General features: G+C 39.6%; 2 protein-coding genes across 5 annotated transcripts; both read right to left on the reverse strand.

Moving 5' to 3' along the window:
* Positions 1-319: 319 nt before the first annotated feature.
* Positions 320-6,684, reverse strand: wee1 (WEE1 G2 checkpoint kinase). 2 transcript variants are annotated; one of them, XM_066684515.1, is made up of 11 exons: positions 6,577-6,684; positions 5,393-5,809; positions 4,345-4,550; positions 3,978-4,044; positions 3,609-3,781; positions 3,199-3,467; positions 3,002-3,094; positions 2,810-2,895; positions 2,552-2,722; positions 1,924-2,069; positions 320-1,565 (listed from the first exon to the last, which is right to left on the reverse strand). In XM_066684515.1, the coding sequence occupies exons 1-11, from the start codon at positions 6,661-6,663 to the stop codon at positions 1,409-1,411; spliced, it is 1,872 nt and encodes a 623-aa protein (XP_066540612.1). In that variant the 5' UTR covers positions 6,664-6,684; the 3' UTR covers positions 320-1,408. The 2 variants fall into 2 exon arrangements, with proteins under 2 accessions (XP_066540612.1, XP_066540613.1); XM_066684516.1 differs by lacking the exon at positions 6,577-6,684 and having other exon boundaries at positions 5,393-6,473.
* Positions 6,685-7,254: 570 nt separating this feature from the next.
* znf143b (zinc finger protein 143b) lies at positions 7,255-14,791 on the reverse strand. Of its 3 annotated transcripts, none has more exons than XM_066684735.1 (16): positions 14,648-14,791; positions 13,030-13,141; positions 12,854-12,943; positions 12,542-12,637; positions 12,189-12,266; positions 11,887-12,071; positions 11,728-11,796; positions 11,518-11,634; positions 11,332-11,407; positions 10,731-10,856; positions 10,046-10,225; positions 9,635-9,862; positions 9,406-9,542; positions 8,952-9,107; positions 8,653-8,796; positions 7,255-7,611 (listed from the first exon to the last, which is right to left on the reverse strand). In XM_066684735.1, the coding sequence occupies exons 1-16, from the start codon at positions 14,729-14,731 to the stop codon at positions 7,528-7,530; spliced, it is 1,962 nt and encodes a 653-aa protein (XP_066540832.1). In that variant the 5' UTR covers positions 14,732-14,791; the 3' UTR covers positions 7,255-7,527. The 3 variants fall into 3 exon arrangements, with proteins under 3 accessions (XP_066540832.1, XP_066540831.1, XP_066540833.1); XM_066684734.1 differs by having other exon boundaries at positions 12,189-12,269; XM_066684736.1 differs by lacking the exon at positions 14,648-14,791 and adding an exon at positions 13,537-14,578 and having other exon boundaries at positions 12,189-12,269.
* Between the last annotated feature and the right edge of the window lie 341 nt (positions 14,792-15,132).

Here is a 15,132-nt window from a genome sequence, read left to right on the forward strand (position 1 = left end):
ACACATGTACTGAGCAACAAGTGAACTAGTCTGTAATTTTAGAACTATACAGTGCCCCTGTATGAACCGTGGAGCTGGGAACAGAACGAGGGTAAAAAGCACGTGGTGATGATGTTATGGTCGATTAGTGTTTAAAATGTCTTTGAATAGCATTACATCCATGAATTTCTATAACTTCTATTTTCAGAAGAATGTTTTAAGGATTTGCTTAAAATAAATGTGTAGGAACAGAAACACTGCTATACACACACACACACACACACACACACACACACACAAACTGCTGAATGCAACACCAAAAAAAAACAATGTAACTGGACTTTATTAAAAGAACATATTTACAAGAAATAATGTTATATCGTCTTACAGGACAGATAAGAGTGAGCAACAACCTATGATGCTGCAGTAGCCAAAACTGAAAAATCATTACCTGTAAACTGATAAGACATCAAAAACAGGACTGCGATTGTTCTATTAATGCTACAAAAAAGGCTGGAAAATGAAGTGGCAGATGCTTTTAAGGCATGGATTGTTGCTTACAGTTTAAGCAATGTGGAAATTTGTAACCAATTCTATCAATTTAGCTTAATTTGCTGAGCATTTCAGACTAAGCCCAATTTCAATATCACATGATCAACACCTTCCCCTGTAGATTATTCAAAATAGAGCACCAAAACAATAAATGGGATTTCTATGAGATCACCTCAAACAGAATGAATGAGGTGACTGATTGGCAAAAAAAAATCAGTGATCGTGGTGAATAGACCCATGCAAATGTAAGCAATCAAATTTCCAACCATATCTGGAAAATGGACAAACATGAATAGCAGCAAAGTTTCTGGCAATTTCCCCATTGCCTCCAAAGTGCTCCATTTAATGGCATAGGGCCCAAGCTTTTTGTTCAACACCAGGCGATTTTCACAGGCAGTAAGGTGCACAAGTCTTAGGTTTGGAACATTTCACAAATTAGGGCTTTAACAGGGTCACATTTCCCTATTGTCTGCGCAACTCTGCACATTTGATTTAGAAGTGCAGGGAAACCATGCATACCCTCATCTGTGGAACTTGTAGCAGAGATAAAGAAGACAAAGTGTGTCTATGTCAAGGAAGTTTTCTACCTTAAAAAACAACTACATAGAAACATCTGCAAAACTGAAATTGTTACTTGAGCATGCAAAAAGTCTATGCCCAGCAAAAACTGACGCTGAGACTTTTCCAGGAGTTTGTTGATGAAAAGACATTTCTTCACTTAAAACAAAAAGTTCACTTGTATCAGAACAGTATAAGCACTAACAGTTTTAGGACAACTGTTCACCCAGTCATAGATAAAACTGCCTCCATGTGAAACCATGATACAGCACCACTGTTTTTCCCACCAGAGACATTCTTCTTTCGTTTGACATTAAGTTCAGTAAATGGTTAAACTGAGAGAGCGATTCATCTTTTTCCCAATCAGCCGAGTGTTTCTGGAATTAGACTGAACTGTGGAACGGGTCAGAACTCTGTCTGTGGACAGGACTCTCTCTTCTGCTGCTGCTTTGGCAAGTTGTGCTTTTTTCAGCTCCCTATGAGAAAAGAACAAATTAATGCAAAAAAGGGTGGGATAACACTTAATATAAATGTAATTATTATTATTTTTTAAATAAATAAATCTTGTTTTCCCCCACTTCTCCAATAAAGTTCCAATTTTGGAGATGCATGTTTCTCCTTTGGACAACAATGATATATAACAAAACTGTGATAGCTACAGCCTTCCTGGACTGGAGCTCCCCAACCCTGACTTCAGGGAACCCATGTCCAAACTAGTGACCCATGACTACATGAAAATGTGACTAAGTGATCTCTCCTGTTTTCCAGGCTTTCAGAAATGGCAAATTACAAAAATCATGAAATTAAGTGAAAAATGTTAATCCAGTCACATACTTTTGGAGCAAGGCATTCTTGAATTTCTCTGCATTCAGTTCCACACGCAACTGGTCAGCACTCATTCTGGAAGCGGTCAGCAGAACTGGATGCCTGATGAGGTCAGATGTTGAAGGCCTTCGTGCTGGGTCAGGATGGATCATTAACTATGAAAAGAAAGAAATATTCAAATGTAGTGATGCAAGTAGAATAACTAGGGCGGCACGGTGGCGCAGCATGTAGGTAGGCAGGTAGCTCCAGGGAACTGGACGTTGTGGGTTTGATTCCCGTTCCGGGTGACTGACTGTGAGGAGTTGGTGTGTTCTCCCCGTGTCCACGTGGGTTTCCTCCGGGTGCTCCGGTTTCCTCCCACAGTCCAAAAACACACGTTGATAGGTGGATTGGCGACTCAAAAGTGTCTGTAGGTGTGCGAGTAAATGTGTGTGGTTGTCTGTGTTGCCCTGTGAAGGACTGGCGTCCCCTCCAGGGTGTATTCCTGCCTTGCGCCCAATGACTCAAGGTAGGCTCTGGACCCACCGCGACCCTGAATTGGATAAGCGGTTACAGATAATGAATGAATGAAGTAGAATGACTATTTAATAAAAGAACGGGGAGTGGGGATGGTGCGAAACCAACAGCAACACATTACCTTTAGTAAGCCTATGAAGTCCGGAGAGAGCACTTGTGGGATGTGGGGCAGGATCCCCTGTCGTATTTGGTGCCATTTTTCCCCATTGCTAGGCAGTGGTTCAGCTCCAGAGGCACTCACTACCGTCAGAGCTAAAGCAAATATGTCTGCTTTCAGCAAGTTAGTATAGTCCTGTAAGGGAGAACAGCAGAGTCATTATACAGGACAAAGTTAACATTAACAATTGCAGATGTTATGTCCGACTGGTTATTTGTTTACCTCTTGAAGAACTTCATTAGCCAGGTATCTGCTATCACCTTCTTCAACTTGGGGGTTTGTTACTCTGGTTACGTGGCCTAGATCACCTTATAAAAAAAAAAGAATAATAAATAAAATTAAAATAACGTTAACCCCAAGAAATGTTATGTATTTGTCTATCCCTATGAAGGTTGAAGTATGATGTATTCGTACCGATTTTGTAAATTACACTAGTACTTGGTCCATCCTCTTCATCCTCAAACTCCTCCACGCTCACTGTTGGTTTCCTTGAAATGAATATGTTGCCTGAATCAAGCACATAACACTGTTAAAGATCTTGTGGATTTTGGTATTTATGGCTCATCACTTTTCATTATTCCTTACACAAGTACCAGTCAAGAAAGACTCACTTGGTTTAATGTCCATATGCACAAGTGCCATTGAGTGAATGTATTTAAGTCCACGTGAGACCTGTAGCAGCAAATCCTTTAGTTCCAACTCAGACAGAAAGTGCATGCATCTGTAGTTTTCAGTTATAATGTCTGACAGAGTGCCACCATTGCAGTATTCATTTTGGATCAGCATGTGGTCATCCTCGGCCCAAGCAGAATAATACCTCACTACATGAGGGTGCTGCCCAAGAACAGCATGTGCATAGACCTCTCGAAGTGCATTCTGTCTGTTGGAGACAAATTCAAATTTTTGATCAAAAAAAGAAAAGAAAGAACACTGAGGATCAGTGATCAGAATATAGTGTGTGTGTATATATATATATATATATATATATATATAAAATAGAAAGAAAAAAAAAAAAACTTACTCATCCACAGATCCTGCTAGTGGCTTCTTGGAGCGTTTGATGGCATAGATGCAGCCATCTAGTCTTTTAACGCATTTGAAGACAGCACCAAACTGTCCAGAACCAATTTTTTCAAGCTCATGGAACTCAGATGCATATCTGGACATCATGTTATTCTCCATCATAGTCAGTCTCTGAATAAAACAAGTTGTACATAACATAGTACCGAATTAATTCATGTTCAGCATCTTAAATAATTTCATTAAATGTAGAAAAAGTATATAGTTGCATGCCCTATTTATACACTCAAAATATGTCTATAAAAGTTGACAACAAAAAGCATATAATGCCAAACATGTAAAATAAACGTTTGAAGAGCAAAATTACTACCTTTGATGGAGGAATGGTGTCTTCTTCAATCTCTGCGTCACTGGCTTCCATGTCCTCTCCACAGGAGCTGTGAGAGAGACATTTCAAAGAGAGATGTTATATTTCACTCCAAACACTGGAGGGCAGCACAGAGACTCGGAGCACGTGGCCCGCTTTATGAGCAAACACGAGGTTTTGGTTTCTTGCCAAATTTGAGAGTAGTATCGGCCTTAAACGCATTTAACGAACATCAACACAACCTGCGCGTTATATGACACCACAAGCTCAGACATTCAGTAATATAGGGAAGCTCAACCGCTGTTCCCCTCAATAAATCAAATAAACTACTCAAAATAAATGCATGAATCAGTACTATTCAACAGCTTACTCATTCCAGTGTGAGCGTTTCCTGTTGTGTCTTTGCTGCGTTGATGACTGGATAACGATTGAGTCAGGGGTGAAGGGGTTAATGTTGACCAAAGGTGTCTGGTTTCGCCTTCCATCGAGACTGGCCTTGCCTTTGGAATCCACATTCTTGAAAAGGGCTACTCGTCTGTTTGTAGAAGCTGATGTCCTTGCTCTCGACAGCAAACTCTGAAAACAAGGAGCCCACAATTTTCAAACATGACTGCAACTTAAAATAAAAACTAATTACCGGTGCTTTTGAAAACAAACCAGAAACTATGAAGTAAATGCTCTGCTTTCAGACAATGTGTTAAATTCCATGAGGTTCTGTATAAAGATTGTATAGAGAAGGCTGTGTAGAGACCTACAAAAAGGGGCAGTAATGCTGCATTAAAAATCAGAGTGACATATAACCTATAAAAGTATTACATATGCATCGTGTGGGCTTTAAGCCACCGTATTAAGTGTTGAAGGAATTAAATAATAACAAAGTGTACTGTTTAGGAGGGAGGGAGCCACCTGAGAGTCAGCCCTGAGTTTCTGCTGGATCAATAGGATGATTCATTAGAGCTCCAACACATTACGCAACTGTACAGAAGCAACTGGGTCACTGGGTGTAAAACTCCCACCTGGGTGGAATCTAAACATGGTACTTTCTACTAGGTGTGACGTTAGGAAAACCTGGACAGAATTACTGCAGTACAGGTCTGCCTTTAAGTAACAGAATGAAGGCTTAAGGCCCTACAGTCATTTTACGCATTAGTTTAGACACCTCAGTAAAATTAGACATGTGTTGAAATATCATCACATTGGAAATGAACATTAAGAATGACATGTTTTTTCTGTAAAACGTTACATTCAGGAAAAAAACAACACTGTGCTAGTAAAGTTAAATCTCATACTAAGAAAATCAACAAGTGTTACTTGATTGTAACAAAATACCCTTTCCCGTTTGACATTTTAACAGATGAAAATACAACTCAGATAAAGATCATTTGTGCTTATCAGCTTTAAAGAGCAGGACCACCGACCTTGGGTGTGTGCGGCGTGTCGAAGAGCCGCAGTTTTCGGAAAGTCTTGTGCGGCGGTGTGTCGGGACAGTCCGGTACGGGAGAGCTCGATCCCTCCAGGTCGTCGTGGATGTAAGTCCTGTCTGGGGAACTATCGTATGCCCGAGGGCTCTTTCTGGGCGACGGTGAGTTCTTGAAACAGAAGTTCGGTTTAAGGTGGGACGGAGAGCCGAAGCCCTCTTCGTCCCACGATTCGGGGTCGTCGTCCTCTCTTGTGCGGTTCAGGGGGCTGCTGTTCATCTCCGTGCTCCTCTGGTCCACGCCGCGGCGACGCAGCACTGGGGAGTCCAGCTCCGTGAAGCCGGACTCGCCCCCCGCGCTGCTGTTTGCATCTTCCACACTGTCCTCCTCCCCGTCACTGCCAGCAAACTGCAGCTTCTGTCGGATGGGCCGAAGATTAGGAGAAAACTCCGTTGGCCGCCGACAGCCGAAGCTCATCTCGGCGAAAAACACTCAGGATACGTATTTTCTATTATTAATATGTAACAAATCTGGACGCCGTTGTTCACCCACCAACCCAAGAGGAGGGCAAATCAAATTCCCATAAGCGAACGATACATATTTACTAACTTTAACTGATAGGGCTAACGTGAGCGCTACGGACTGTGGGATCCTTGAAGATTGTGACTCTTGAATAACTTTTTTCCTCTTACACTAAAGCGACAGACTCCGTTTCTAGTTACTCACTGTCAACAAATAATTCCCGTCCCAAATCCAAAATATACAGAGACTAAACTAAACTACCCTTCATCCCACGGGTAAGCAAACTTACACAAAGCAGAATAGTGGCCAAATTAGAGAGAAAAAATGGCCTCCTCTTCTCAGCGTCTCTTAAGTCCTGAATAATTTCGAAGGAACCAGAGTGTGCGAAGGGCGAGAAAATAAATATCCACGAAAAGCGCTGCCACAGCCCAAATCCAAAAATAATAAGCCAAAACTCGTTAGGGTGCTAGAAAATACGGATTACGACTATTTTGTTTACAAAGGTGAGGATAGTTTGAATGGAGAACTACTCCTCCCACCCTCAGCGGCGTGTTTCTGGAGCTTCCCGCGACCGTTGGTCAAATGACCACCTCTCGGCCAATCAGGGCTCTTCCCTCAGTTTGAAACGCAGGGTGACGTCACTGCCATAGACTCCATCTTACCGAAAGTGGCCGCTCTCCAGTGGCGCGAAGAGTTGCTCTTACCCCCGCCCCTTCTCTGTTTCGATTGATCATACAGTTATTTATCATGCTAATTTAGCTTCTGAACCTGTATTATTACCCTTAATCTATCTACAAGTAGGCAGGGGTAGAACACAATCCACACTCAAACACCACCAAAAAAAACAGTAGCTCAAAGAAACATCAAACAGACCATCAACAGAACTGCAGTGGACCTTGGAATGCACTGGAATCCACTATCAGCGTGACATCAGCTTTATTCAGCGCTCTTGGATAACTATGTAACCAATGAGCAGCAGAGACTCAACGGAACAGTTAAACTTAAAAAGGGAAGTAGTACCCAAATGTTAATGCCTAAATGTAAAAGGTATATTAATATCATCATGTGTACATGTGAGTGCAATTATTAACGTTTTAAATATTAACTATAAAATATAACACCCACTTCCGCCTAAAGGTTGCTTCTGGCATAATGGATAACACCATTAATGCAAAAATGAATTAATAAACAAAACTACATAAAATTAGTTAGGTTAGGCATGGAAACACAAGCTAAAAATTGAGCTTTTTCCTGTGGCTTGGAAAATGGTTGCAAAGGCATTCATAAATGTAATTACAAAACTGATTTCTGGAAGTCCACTGAAAACAACTCGAATGCTGCTACAATAATTTTTGGACCATTCATTTATTAAGATCCTAAAAAGTCAGGTATCCAATATAAGAATCAAATAAATATTTACAGCAGAAAACTCAAGTTTCAAAACATTGCTATGTACATAAATCCACACAAAAATATCTTCAGTCCTCTTGAAACAGAGCAATCATAATCCTGGCATTACAAACATTTCATATTGGGATACATAATTCTTTTAGTTGTTCACTGTAAACATATGCACACACTCAAGTTTATGGTACTAAATTAAAGGACATGCTTTAATCATCCAGGCCTGGTGTCTCTCCTTGCTGTATTCTTGATGCAATTCTGATTGCCTCTTCTAGTGAGGGTTGATCACTGAGCTGCAAAAGAACAAAAAGTGCTACTGTAATGTGCTGTTCTAGAAACAAACAAATGTCCAATAAAAATTCAATATAAACAGTACAATATTTTCTAATTTGTTTGATTGTTGATTGCTTGAAGTCCTGACTTCAAAACCTTGACACATTTTAGGCAATAAAATTACATAACTATGGTTCACATTTCTGTGAATCCACATTTTGTATACATTTGTGCTGATGATTAAATGATTAAATTTTCACACACTATTTTTATATTTTTTTTCCCTACTGAGATAATTTTATACAATTGCTTGTGTATTTCAGACAGACACTGATGTGTTATTTCCACCTTTCCAAATATGATTTGGATGTATGGGTGCACTCATTAATTGTTTTAACATGCTTATCTTCAATATTTACTACTTATTATATATCCTATATAATTTTAAAAAATAACATTTCACCCTAAAATCATTCAATAAGTAGCTCTGTAATCAGATATAATTGACAGGTTGGTGATAAGACTTGGATGATTACACTGATAACAACTCTGAGCAAGCATAAAGAAATAAGAATCAGTAGCAGTTTAAGACAAGAAATTAATCAAAGTAATAGTGGATTAAACCTAATTCATCTTGAACAAGGAAATTGTTCAAATTATGCATGTATATAAAATGTATATCAAATATTGAAAAGCTCAATAAACACAAATTTTTGTGTTTTGATAAAATATAAAGCTAAAAATAATAAAATAAAGACTTTGAAAAAGCCGGTAAAATTATTGATACTGCCCAAGATGAACTCCAACTGAGAACAGACTATTACACAACAGCCAGCCACACACTTTCAGTTGAACTTAACTTCCCATACCCTTAAACCATAAACCACCAGCCTAAATCCCCTAAAACAAAGGATTTCACTCTTTAGAATGCAGTCACCCCATCAGCCCCTCCTCAGTATGGATTTATTTGTTTTATAGCATCTCTAGAAGATTATGTGAAAGCTTGGTAAATAACCTAGTATTTGAACTCAGTAACCCACGTAAATGTGTCTGAAAGATACCTGAACTGCTATGTGTGTGCCATTGGACGTAGCCAACAGAGTAACTGGGTGTGGGCTGGTGGAAACCACAGACTGCTGTTGCTCCTGCACCAGCTCCCCATCCTCTGTCTGGAACACAGACAGATCCGGTGTAACAATGGCCACCTACAAAGCAAACCAATAGTTGTAAACAAGCACAAACAGATGTAAACAAGCACATAGCTCCAACAACACACCATTTGTAAACTGAAAGCTCTTCTCAGTTCAACCAAAACAAACACAAGAGAGAACAAGGACGCAAAACATAAATAAGCCCTTACCTGTCCTTCTGTGCCATCTCCTGAAACCATGGTTACAGAGTGAGCTTCTCCTGGGGAAAGCATTGCTTCATGTGCAGGAATGGTTATAGTGGTTCCCTCATGTGTTACCATGGTTATTGTGCCAGTCATTGCTTGTACGTCTGCCTGAGAGAGAACCTGAAATAAAAGGTAGGTTTTTTTGCTGATCTCACTGTAGCACATCTTTTTGGCAAATGTAGATATATGCTTTTCCTGTTTTGCACATGATTCAGTGTACAATGCATAAATTATGCAAGAGTTTGGATTACATAAAAAAAAATATATGTTGAAGTTACACTTGCAAATGTATTCTGATAGTATTTCTTAACAAATGTATAAGAAGCTATTGCAATTAACAAGTGTATAGCAGTTTGTGTCATTTTAACAAAAAATAAATAAATAAATAAAAATAAATAAATAAATAAAAAATCCTGACCTGCTGAGTGCCATCCTGTGATATGAGTGCTACATGCTGTTGACTCATGATCTCAGATCCTACTGAAACCTGCTCTGACCCACTGTCTTCCTCCACCACAGTAGGTGTAAATGTTAATGTGGGGTCATCAATGGCCTCTGGGGGGAGAAAAAAAAAATCATAATAATTAAAAAATAATAATAACAACAATAATATATATATATACACACACACAAATGCACATACTGACCTGAAGGTGGCTCAAAGTAGGCCTCCTGCTCCTCCTCAATGGGCTCAGTATCATTGTGGGCTGTGCGTTTGTGCATGGCTAATGTTGAAATCTGCTTGTAGGTCTTCCCACAGTGGTTGCAGATGTAGGGCTTGCAGGGTGTGTGAACTACGTGGTGCTTGTACAGACTGGAGTACTCAGTAAAACGTTTATCACAGCCGGGAACAGTGCAAACATACGGCTTCTCTCCTACAGCAGCAAACACAAATTATAATACCAAAATTGTACTTTTTTCCAGAACTGTGATCTAATCTAATATGATGCTTATTTTCACATCAGATGATTTCAAACAAAAGTATTGCTTTTTTATTTTAATTATAATGCCATAGCTGTGTACTAATAAGGCAAATTTAGAATAAAGCAATTTAGTACCTGTGTGAATCCTCATGTGATTTTTGTAGTTAGTGGCACTGGCAAAGGCCCTTCCACAGTTGGGCTCAGAGCAATAGTAAGGCCGCTCACCAGTGTGTGTTCGAATATGAACCTTTCGAATATTTGAAGTAGTGAAAGATCTCCCACAACCTTCAAACGGACATTTGAAAGGCTTCTCCCCTTTAAGAACAATAATGTAAGAAAAATATTCACTATAGAGTCTAAAATCATACCACTGGAAAACAATGTCAACACAGCTTAAACACTACTGTACACATAGGGCTGGACAATAATTCAATATCAATATAAAATGTTTCAATAACAATATGATTTTTAAAAATAATTTCAATATACATTATTTACAACAACTGTCAATGACCAACATTCATTACTGGGTTCTGTCGTCAGTTTAGCATACTCAATTTAAATTTTAGTTTAAAAATTTTAAATATTAAAAATATTGACAAAGCCAAGAGGTTTATGTTTGATGGTGATGTCATGTTTCTTGTTTGTTCTTGGAAGCTTTTCAGTGGATTTTATACTGTTCATATTGATATTGAAATTATATCATATCGACCAAAATTAAGGAGTATATGATGATATATATTTTTGGCCATATCGTCAAGCCCTATGTGCACATTATATAATGGCTTAGGCAGACTATGATGTGTTATAAATACCACACCTGTGTGTGTTCGTGTGTGTTTTTGAAGGTCTCCAGACGTCTTGAAAGACTTAAGACAATTGAGCTCCTGACAACGATACGGTTTTTCACCAGTGTGTGTTCGAACATGACTTTTGAGGCCATACCCTGGAAGAAGCATGTCAAAAGTATAAGGTGTGAAGTTAAAACAGCTTTTTTGCTAAATTGCTGAAATTAAAATGTAAACAAAGTCACTTAGAGTGGTTTGATTTGAAGTGTTCCACTGTACAGAAAGCTGCAGATTCAGAACTGTCTACAGTGGTACTACTGATACTAGACATTCTAAATATTTACTGCCTCTATAAACTGTCTACAAAGTGTTCCATGAAGTGATCCTGTGCTGCCTGATTCTCGAGACATACTTTACAATGGTTTGTGATAAGGTTAGTGATAAGGATTGCATGCATTTCCATTCTTGGCAGAGATTTACTACACATTAAAAATAATTAATAAAATTGCTATAATTTTTATTATATATTTTTTTTTCATCAAACCACACTAAGTTTTGTATACAATTCACAGATTAAATTATGAATGCATGTTTAAAACATTAATTTTAATGTATAACCTGAGGCAAAACTACCTGTGGCAAACTTTTTACCGCATCCTAGGTGGTCACATACGTAAGGTTTATCACCAGTATGTAGCCTTTCATGCACCTTTTCAAATAAAACAAAAATCACAATATGTAAACACATTTATGGCACTATATTGGTAAACAAACCAAAACTCATTTTACATTTACAAGTAAATGGTGACAGGGCTTTACCTTTAAATGGTGTGCTGTGGTGTATAGTTTACCACATCCCTCATGTTCACAACGGAAGGACTTTTCTCCAATGTGCTGCACTCTTGGAGACCGGCTATCCTGACTCTGGAGTACAATCTAAACAGGAAATTTGTCAGTTATACAAATTACACAGAAACTCATAATAAATCAAATACAGTAATGACTGGACTGTATTGATCAAAAATTCACCTGCATATGCACGCTACCATCAGAGTCACCTCTACCGAGCAACCCAGTCCCACATTCTGTACTCTCCATCTGAAAGAGTAATTCAGGAATATAAGAATTTAAACACTTTAATACTGGAGCACACATTTTCATTGTAGAGTAAGCATGCGAGACCATAACCTTGGTGGAATATTGCTCCAGCACACTAATGGTTTCAGGGTCAATGGCCCCCTCTGTCTGCAGATCAGACACTGTGCCATCAGCCTGAATGGCCAAGATGGTGCTGGATTGTGGCATATGTTGGATATAGGCAGTTGTACCATCCTCCAATTGGACTGCTTGTAAACCACCCTGATCATATGTCTCTGAAACAACAATATATACCCATGTAAAATGCAAATGATGACAGTCTACAGTATTTACAAGAATTAAATCTGAGAATATTTCACCACACAAAAGAGACACTACAGTGATAGACATACCTTTGGGTGTATGAATGTATGCTGTTGTTCCATCTTCCAGTTGCACAGCTTGGCCATCCTCAAGTCTCAGCCCTTCTCCTACTGATTTTGTTTTTATGTAGAGGTGGACAAACAAATAAAGAATAATCAGGGTTTATGCCTTTGAAAATGTTTTCTGAATACATTTTTTCTGTTTGTTTATGTCTGAATGTATCAAAGATTGAGATAATGACATATTTTTCAATCAGTTAACATATTTTGTCATATTGTCCTAATCTGAAGTTATATGTTGTGCTGTACAAGTTTTGCAATGCATATAGCTAGTACAGATGGTGGTGAGCAAATAACCAGGTAACTAGACCTGAGTGAGGTACCTGCTTTAGGCATTGGTACATGCTGAACATATGCAGCAGATCCATCCTCCAGCTGGATGACCTGCCCTTCCATGATCTTGTTTTCTGTTAGAGAAACTGCAAAAAATGTAAAGTTTCATATTATAGTCAGACTACAGCACTGGCACCTGCAGTTGTAGTCAGGGAGGTGCTTTCAATTGTGTGTGGATAAGCTTACTGGCAAATTACATCTTACTGGCATAAACATCTATTGTGTTTAAAGTAATAACTGGAAAATTTGAGCATTCATTACAATGATGCCTGTAAACAGTTATTACGCCCCTGTCTCTGTACCTTTAGGACTGTGCTGTATATATGCAGTGGAGCCATCCACCAGAGTGACTGCCTGCAAACTCACTGTGTCCATGGCCTCAATGTGTTCATCTGTAAGGCAAATGCTGCTAATTAAAGGCCAGCACTGGAATTATCAAGCAAAAAAAAAAAAAAACTAACATTAAAAAAAAACTCACCTGCAACTGTCACAGCTTCTGTCAAACAAAGAGTGACTTGCTGTGGGTCACCCTCCACACTTTGGAACTCCATGCTCTGGGCGTCTCGATTCACCTGAGCCAAAAGCATGATCTGAGAAAACAATCAGTCATCATCACACTAACCTGAGCAAGTCTAACAAGCACCGCAATAAGAACAGTATTAGTAAGTGTAATAGTAACACACAAGCAGTCTTTTTCTGTCTGTAACTGTAGTCCTTCCCCTTAGAATTAACAAGAGGGGGACCTCCGTCTAATGGTTTTATATACTTAAAATTTGTATTGCTCTCAGAGCAAAACTTCATATTTGCAAAAAGGCAACTTCATAGGAGTTAATTAAACAATAGCTTTCCAATGATACCGAACACATCTTCACTAAAGCAATGTATCCTTTTCAGATTGAGCTAAAGAAAATTTTAAACATCATAAAAATAATGTGAGGTTTTGTCCTGACTACAAGGTTATGTTTAGCATTTTGACTCCACCTACCCACTCACCCTCCCCCACTTGCATGCAACAGGTTGGCAGGATTGGCTCTTTATTTACAAATGCTTTTTGGCATGACAGAATTAATACATATGGAAACAACTACATTTATATGTTAACAAGCTTTAAAAAAAATGTGATTTTAACTGGAGGGATTCTTTAAACTCAAGGTCTTGATCTTGATAGTCAAGTCCAAGGTTTGGCCTCATTCAGTTGCTACAGCCATTTGGCTCATCTGCAGCACATACGTTATTAAAACACTGAAGCAGAATAATGCTTAACATGGTTTAATTTAATGAGCACAACGACGTCTTAGACCCAGCAAACATCACAAGCAATGACATGGCTCTTTTGTGAGAGATTGGGTGCTCCTATGTTGTTTTTCTGGCACGTTAAACCATGTTATTTATTCTCATTCAAGCTAAGTCCTAACATGGATTTATTATTTCTTCTGTATTAGGTTCTAAGTCTTCCTAGCATTTATGAGCTGTGCGCTAATACTGAGTCACTTCATACATTAAGCGTTGTATAATGTCCCTAATATACGATTTCTGCTTGGTTGGGATTTCGTTAGACTCTCTAGAGCTGCGGTTTGTGTTCATACGGCGAAGATTTGAGCGGGTTTAGATGTGTCTCTTCACGGTTAGCTCAGCGTTAGCCGAGCAGCGATTCTCTAATGGAACAGTAGCTCAGCTAGCATTGCGTGTTAGCAGACAGGCTACAATAATGTCCTGTTTCTCTGCTTGTTTAAGGTTAACATCTGCCTGGCGCTTCAGAAAGTTCGGTTTAGCCCATGAAACAAATCAGCTACGGATAGGTTACCAGTTACTAGTCTTAAACTCTAAGGAAACTGGGCAGAGTTGAGGTGACCGGCGTTAGGTGAAGTCGAAGAAGCGCAACAAGAGCAGCGTTTTAATGTTGAAACCGATCTGAGCGCTGCGTCCAACAGACTCCAATAAATAAAACATCGCCTCGGCAGCGTTACAACCGCTTTATCGCGCTCGCGTCTGTCCTCGGAGCTTAGTAACTTCTCCTGCGCCGAACTCCACAGCTCTGCAGTGACTAGGGGGAATAAGGCACACTGGGTAAAAACACATTTATATACAGCACTAACCTCCCAAATTTCCAACAATCCCTTCGTCCGACCACCATGCACCAGGGCAGGAAACGCTCTGCGGGCTCCACCGCCCAGGAACATGAACGACCGCCGAGTCTGCCGCCAGGGGCGGGGCTTTTCTCCCGTACTCTCATTTGATTGCTTCAAATCCGCCGGCCGCCTTCACTCTCGCTTTCTCATTGGTTCAAGTTCCTTCGGCTTAACCAGACGTGTTAAAATATTCAGGTTCAGGGGCACCATAAAACCCCATTCTGGTCTTTGGAGCGTATTGTGTGTCGATTAATAAACACGAAGCATGCTCGGAGCCCGGGCCAGAGCCGGGTTTCCTAAACCTGCGGACACCGGAGTTCCTCTCCCGCCGCCTTTGGTGTCCGTGGCTGTGAACCGTGCGGACAGTGATGGAGAATAACAGAAAGAAAGGGGTGTCGTAAGAGCGAGTCTGCGGCCATGTTTACTGTCAGAGCGATGATGAGTGGAGTGAG

The sequence above is a fragment of the Hoplias malabaricus genome, chromosome 11 (genome assembly GCF_029633855.1).
Source record: "Hoplias malabaricus isolate fHopMal1 chromosome 11, fHopMal1.hap1, whole genome shotgun sequence".
NCBI lineage: Eukaryota > Metazoa > Chordata > Actinopteri > Characiformes > Erythrinidae > Hoplias > Hoplias malabaricus.

What these genes read in the sequence shown, in the direction of transcription:
- wee1 (XM_066684515.1), bottom strand. Translation starts at nt 6,663, where the DNA reads ATGATAAATAACTGTATGATCAATCGAAACAGAGAAGGGGCGGGGGTA. An exon ending in CTGGAGAGCGGCCACTTTCG is followed by an intron (nt 5,810 to 6,576) that starts GTAAGATGGAGT and finishes CCCATCCGACAG; the next exon opens with AAGCTGCAGTTTGCTGGCAG. An exon ending in AAGAATGCCTTGCTCCAAAA is followed by an intron (nt 1,566 to 1,923) that starts GTATGTGACTGG and finishes CTTTTCTCATAG; the next exon opens with GGAGCTGAAAAAAGCACAAC.
- znf143b (XM_066684734.1), bottom strand. Translation starts at nt 14,731, where the DNA reads ATGTTCCTGGGCGGTGGAGCCCGCAGAGCGTTTCCTGCCCTGGTGCAT. An exon ending in AGAAGCTGTGACAGTTGCAG is followed by an intron (nt 12,944 to 13,029) that starts GTGAGTTTTTTT and finishes TTTGCCTTACAG; the next exon opens with ATGAACACATTGAGGCCATG. An exon ending in TATACAGCACAGTCCTAAAG is followed by an intron (nt 12,638 to 12,853) that starts GTACAGAGACAG and finishes CATTTTTTGCAG; the next exon opens with TTTCTCTAACAGAAAACAAG.